Here is a 5,947-nt window from a genome sequence, read left to right as displayed (position 1 = left end):
CGGGCCGGGCGGGGCGCGGCGCCCCGAGCGCAGGGGGAGACAAAGGGGACCGGCTCCTCTCTAGGCGCCAAGATGTGGATCCAGGTTCGCACCATTGATGGCTCCAAGACGTGCACCATTGAGGACGTGTCTCGCAAAGCCACAATTGAGGAGCTGCGCGAGCGGGTGTGGGCGCTGTTCGACGTGCGGCCAGAATGCCAGCGCCTCTTTTACCGGGGCAAGCAGGTGAGGTGCGCCCGCCGCGCCCCTCGCGAAGCCGGGGGCTGGAACAGCTGGGCTCCTCTGGACGCACGGGTCCCAGGGCTCGGTGCGCCGCGCTCTGTTGTCACCTGGCTCCGTTGCGGGTGGGCAGCCCCCGCGAGGCGCAGCGTGCGGGGCCCCGTCCCGCCGGGTGGGAGGGAGTGGGTCCCTGCCAGCCCGAACTGGAGGTGCGCCGAGCGGGGTCAGAGGTGAGGGCGTCCGGGGCACAAATACCTCGCCGTTTGTTTTTGGTAGGACAGCGGCTGTAGGCACTGGACGCCCAGGTTCCTCGCTTCCCGCGCTCGGCGGGGCCTGGGGCCCCCAGAGGGCGGGGAGGGCAGAGGGCTCTGGCGGCCATGCCTGCGCGCGGGAGACCAGGAGAGCTGGCTGACCTGGCTGAGCGTTCGCCTCGCTTCTGTGGCTCTTCCGCGTCTTCGGCTCCTAAAAGGGTTTGGAAAAGTCAGGCATTGAGCTCTCAAGAACTATACCTCTGCTTCCTGACTGTGGTAGAGAATTGGCGCAAACTGAAGATTCGAAGGGTTTCCAGAACTTCTGGTCCCTCTTCCTCGCCCCCTCTCCTAGGTTTGGAATGCCTCGAGGGAGGTTAGAGACCTGGGCATGAAGCAGCTGTCGGTTTAACCGGGTGCCGAGTTTACGACTGCCCAATATAGGCCGGAGTGAAAAGGAGTATAAGACTGTTTTGCTCTTCTTCTCGCCTTCTAATACTCGTCTCGTTCACGCTTTTAGCACGGCACTGCAGCATAGCCAGCAGTGCATACTTGAAGGCTGTCTGTGGGCACCTCCGGTATTTTTATGGTCTGGCCAGGCTAAGATTTTTTTTTTCCTATTCCACAAGTCTGTTACAGTCTATACCCCTAGCCACTCAGACCCATCATATTTTTCTTTGTCTTCATGTTTTTGTTAATACACTAAAAAGTTGGCATCCTGAATTGATAGACCACAGTTTGGCTCCAATCCTGTGGTTTGAAATAAGTGTAGCTCTTTGATTCGGTAGAAGTAGCCTACAGTCGGTAGAAGTAGCCTACAGTCGCAAACTACTTAAAAGGAATATTTTCCTCCCCTTCACAGGCTTAGTCTTCGAAGACTGTCCAGAAATTTCGTAGTAACAAATTACACTTTGGGAAGGAGAGAGCTGCTTTTTTTTCCCCGTTTCTTTCTCTCTTTAAAATAATGTTATAGCACCTTTGATTTGTGTTTGCAGCCAGTTTTGTACTGACTCCTTAGTGTTTGAATTGTAAAAACAGGTATTTAGTTGTAAGCTTTGCTTTTGAAATATTTGTACACTTGTTAAATACTACCTAGATTTATTTTGCTTTGCCTCAGGTGGCTGACATTGTTTCCTTTTGATCGTAAGTGAAAAAGCATGTAATCTTCTGATGCATTTTATTTTCTAGCTAGGGACAAATAGTACATGAATTCCTAGGACACTGGTGATTTCAGCACCAGAAATAGAAATGAAGGATGTTTCTGGGTGACACCCCTAAAATCTTTATTATCAAATATACTAAAATAATTATCACGTATGGGATTGGGTTAAATTCAAGGCAACAAAGTAGACTTTCAGTAAACCTGGAAGCTCATTCCAGATTCCAGGGAAAACTGATGATAACCGTTGAACTTCTCTTCCAGGATCCTAGTGGGTAATTCAGTATTCTGGTTTCTTCAGCCCAGTGATAAACCAGTAGAGAAGAGGAATAGACCTTTGGTGCCAGCCATTAACTTGGAGACAGAAAAGGAAGGTCATTCGTACCAGCTGTGTGTTCGCTTCCTTATGAGCTGACAAGTAGCTATGGCAAGAGTGTTCTTTCTTGGTCTTTGGAGCTCCACAGATGAGTTAGCCTGCCTGTAGCAGGTAGCTACTGGATTGGCATAACAGAAAGTCCCCATCCTGTAAAATACCATGTCCTCACTGGGAAAAGGTACCCCTTCTTCAAAATGCTTTACTGCCACGTAGTGAAAAATGTCATAAATGGCAGACAGTACATTTATTTTTGTTTAAGTGGACCCGCCCCACATACTGCATTCGTGTGTTAGGTTGCAGCTTTTAATCTTTGGTATGTATCAGAATCTCTTACGGATATTTATTGTAGATGTTCAGCTCACCCCAGAACTGCAAGTAGTTGAATTTAACAAGACCCCACGGGAGATTCTGATAACACCAGAGTTTAGAAAATGAATGTTGAGAGATAGTCTCTTATTAGTCTCTTACTATGCAAAGTATGGTCCCTGGATTCTCAGGACTAGCAGCATTGGCTTTACCTGGAAACCTCACGCCAGACCTACTGAAGCAGAATCGGTATTTTAACGATCTCCAGGTGATCTGCATGTAAATGAAGTTGGAGAAGAAGTGTTAATTGACTCCCCCCGCACCTTTTTTTTTTTTTAGCCGCAGTCTTGCCCTGTCGCCAGGCTGAAGTGCAGTGGCGCGATCTCGGCTCACTGCAACCTCCGCCTCCCGGGTTCAAGCGATTCCCCCGCCGCAGCCTCCCAAGTAGCTGGGACTACAGGCGCGCCACCACTCCCGGCTAATTTTTTGTATTTATTTTAGTAGAGACAGGGTTTCACCATTTTGGACAGGATGATCTCTATCTGGGACCTCAGGTGATCTGCCCACCTCGGCTTCCCAAAGTGCTGGGATTACAGGCGTGAGCTACCGTGTCCGGCCTTGACTCCACTTTTGAGTGTCAAAGTGGAAACCAATACAAAGCTATAAGTTCTGGTTAGAGTGGGATAACATGCTGTGAACATTCTTACCTGGGAAGTTGAGTTTGAGGAACGCGGGGATTGGGTCTTTTCAAGCAAGAGTTATGTTGGTGGATCTCTAAATCTTTTGAGAATCCAGAGCTTTTCCTATTTTAAAGGATTCCCTCTCCTGTCATTCTTTCACTCCTTACCGCTGTAGAGATGGCCTTAAAATAGATAATAATGTGGGGCGTGAACCATAGTTGAAGAAAAAAGTTGCCCCTCCCCCTTGGCTTTCACACAGAATATAAAAGTACTTGCTTGTTTAAAGGAGTATCGATGTATATATTATATATGATGTATATAATATATATAATATGTGATGGATACATGAAAGTTATTAACTTTTCCCTTCACTGGCAGCACTCGTCAGTAGTTGCTTGGGAATGACTTCCCACTGCCCTCTCAGCCACTTCCACTTGGCATTTGCTTTCTAGTATTCCCTTGCATTATTGTTGCAGTTCCTCTTGTTACCTGGAATTTCTTCTTTCAACTCAGTAAAATTTCGAGAGTGGTCTGACAAAAATTCCTAATAATTTTTGCTTCTTAAGTGTTGTAAATCCTGCATCCCCATCTTTAAGTATGGCAGTTCTCAAACATTTACTTTTGAGGCATTGGTGGACCTAAGTTACATGCTTCTGACTCATAGATGTTTGTAATTTCTAAATGACTGCTTCCGTTTTTCCCTACTTGGAGCATAATTTGAGTGTCAGAGATAACTTTCAGTCTTCTTTCATTAAATATGGAAGAACTTCAGTACTTCTCAAGTAAATCATCTCAACACTTCACAGCTCTTCATAGTATGTGAAGCTTTGTGGAATAAAGTTGTGTGAAACTTGTTATTGCGGTAGATAAATGGTCACTATTGTAGGAAGACTGAGGGAGTACCTATGAATTAGGGAAGGAGTGGATAATCTGGGTTTAAAAAGCCTGTCATAGCAAGCATGAGGAAAGGTGGTTATGTGTTACTGTGGATATAACTTATTATAGGGCCTCATGCCTTGATATGCTAAGACATTTGCTTAGAGACATATGCTCTTACGACATTTTTTCCTGTCAAATCAAATTTTAAAAAGTACCACTTGAAACAGCTTGTATTTACTCATGACAGTCATTTAGTAGAAACTAACCAGGAGTTGAATGTAGAATTACTCTCAACGTCCCTCTGACTCTGGTTAGTCAAACCTAAGTGGAAAAATGTTCTTTCAGTTTCCAGCAGTTTTATCACTTTAACTGCTATCTTCATTTTTGGAAATATCCTGCTAGTTAATTTGCATGTTTTATACTGTTAGAGTTTTTATTATCTTTAAACACTTCCATTTAAAAATAGTCATAATGTTTATGAGTTCTATGTTATGCTTTTTCAGCTCCTTCAGAATTAGGTATTTTGTTTGAGTTTTTTTGTGGTGTGGGGGCTGTTGGAGAATGTCAAAACGATGGTGTGAATGCAGTGTTTGCTCCTTGAGTTTTTTGGGGTTTTTTCCTCCTCTGTGGGAGTTCAAGACTAGAGGGTGTTCCTTTTTATGTTTTTTTTTGTTTAGAGGGTGTTCTTTTTGTTTTGTTTTTTGTTTTGTTTTTAATCAAGGAAGCAATATTCACATCCCTATCCTTATTAAGGCTTATTTGCTTACTGACTTGGGATACTACTTAGGCTTGTTTAGAGTAAGCATGCTAACTTGTGAGGTAGTACATAATTTAATTCCCTGACTGGGAAACTTGTGAAATTCTTGATCCCTTGTTCTACTTGACAAATACGAATACCTATAGTGTTTGAGATTGTGCTTCTTGGGTTCTTGGACCACCAGATTTCAAATTACTGATCTAGTAGATTAAAAGTTTTAGATTCAAGACTTTTATTTCCTTTTGGTTGACTTCTCAAATATGGTGTTACTTTGTTAGAGTTGTGAATGTTGAAAAGTAATACATATGAAGAGTGGAAAATGAACAATTTAAAAATTGATTATGTTTCTGGGAAAGTGATAGTTCTGGCCTGAAAGGAGTTTAGTTTTCTTGTTTCATTGTATTATAGTGAAATTGCCAACTGAACTTTATAAAGAAACAAAATGGAGACTTAATTTCCTAGGGCTGTTGTATTAATGTAGCAAAACCTGGGTGGCTTAAAACAATAGAAATTTACCCTCTCACAGTTCTAGAGGTCTACCAAGTTATCAGCAGGGCCATCCTCTGATAGCTTTAGTGGGGAGAACCCTTTACACTTTGCTGGAAATTTTCTTTCTTGGCTTGTATTAAGTACATCACTTCAGTCACAGGGCTGCCTTTTTCCTGTGTCTTCACATTGTCTTCCTGCTGCATCTTTCCAAATGTCCCCTTATTATGAGGACACTAACCATGTTGGATTAGGGCCCTAATGGCTTTGTTTTAACTTAATTACCTCTCTAAAGACCCTATCTCAAAGTGAAGTCACATTCTGAGGTACTGGTGGTTAGGACTTCAACAAAAAATTTTGGCAGGGACATAACTTCCTTAGCCCATAACAGTAGATTTTACATTTCTTTTGTTAAATTTATTTCCTGATTATCTCTTTAAAAGACTCTGTTTCCAAATAAGGTCACATTCTCAAGTACCATGGATTAGGATTTCAGCCCATAACTCTTGCTAAAGTATGGGTGGGTTGCAAGATAATTTATTCACTATTCATCCTGGAAGACTTCTTGATAAAACTTTATAATTCTTGCAGATGGATAGAATTAGAGAACTTCAGGCAAGTGGAGTAGCATGAGCAAGAATTAGAATTATTCCTTCTTGGTTTTTTTTCTGCTTGGCTTAAAAAATAAAAACCTACCGATAATGCTTTATTTTGCTCTGTCGCCCAGGCTGGAGTGCAGTGGCCAGATCTGAGCTCACTGCAAGCTCCGCCTCCCGGGTTCACGCCATTCTCCTGCCTCAGCCTCCCAAGTAGCTGGGACTACAGGCGCCCACCACC

At 43.5% G+C, this 5,947-nt stretch overlaps 1 protein-coding gene and 1 long non-coding RNA gene across 2 annotated transcripts in view; one reads left to right on the top strand and one right to left on the bottom strand.

Annotated features, from left to right (window-relative positions):
• Nucleotides 1–5,947, top strand: part of UHRF2 (ubiquitin-like with PHD and ring finger domains 2, E3 ubiquitin protein ligase) — a 107,216-nt gene continuing 101,269 nt past the window's right edge. Inside the window, exon 1 of the mRNA XM_011937298.1 lies at nucleotides 1–225. Coding sequence (XP_011792688.1) covers nucleotides 73–225 — 153 coding nt within the window. The 5' untranslated portion in view covers nucleotides 1–72. The remainder of the gene's footprint in view (nucleotides 226–5,947) is intronic.
• The window catches only part of LOC105508439, a 33,506-nt gene continuing 29,288 nt past the window's right edge, over nucleotides 1,730–5,947 (bottom strand). Inside the window, exon 2 of the long non-coding RNA XR_001001268.1 lies at nucleotides 1,730–2,149. This is a non-coding gene — a long non-coding RNA (uncharacterized LOC105508439). The remainder of the gene's footprint in view (nucleotides 2,150–5,947) is intronic.

This window comes from Colobus angolensis, unplaced genomic scaffold (assembly GCF_000951035.1).
Source record: "Colobus angolensis palliatus isolate OR3802 unplaced genomic scaffold, Cang.pa_1.0 Scaffold162, whole genome shotgun sequence".
Classification (NCBI taxonomy): Eukaryota; Metazoa; Chordata; class Mammalia; order Primates; family Cercopithecidae; genus Colobus; species Colobus angolensis.
Note: the sequence above shows the minus strand (reverse complement) of the source record. Positions and strands in the feature narration are given on the sequence as shown.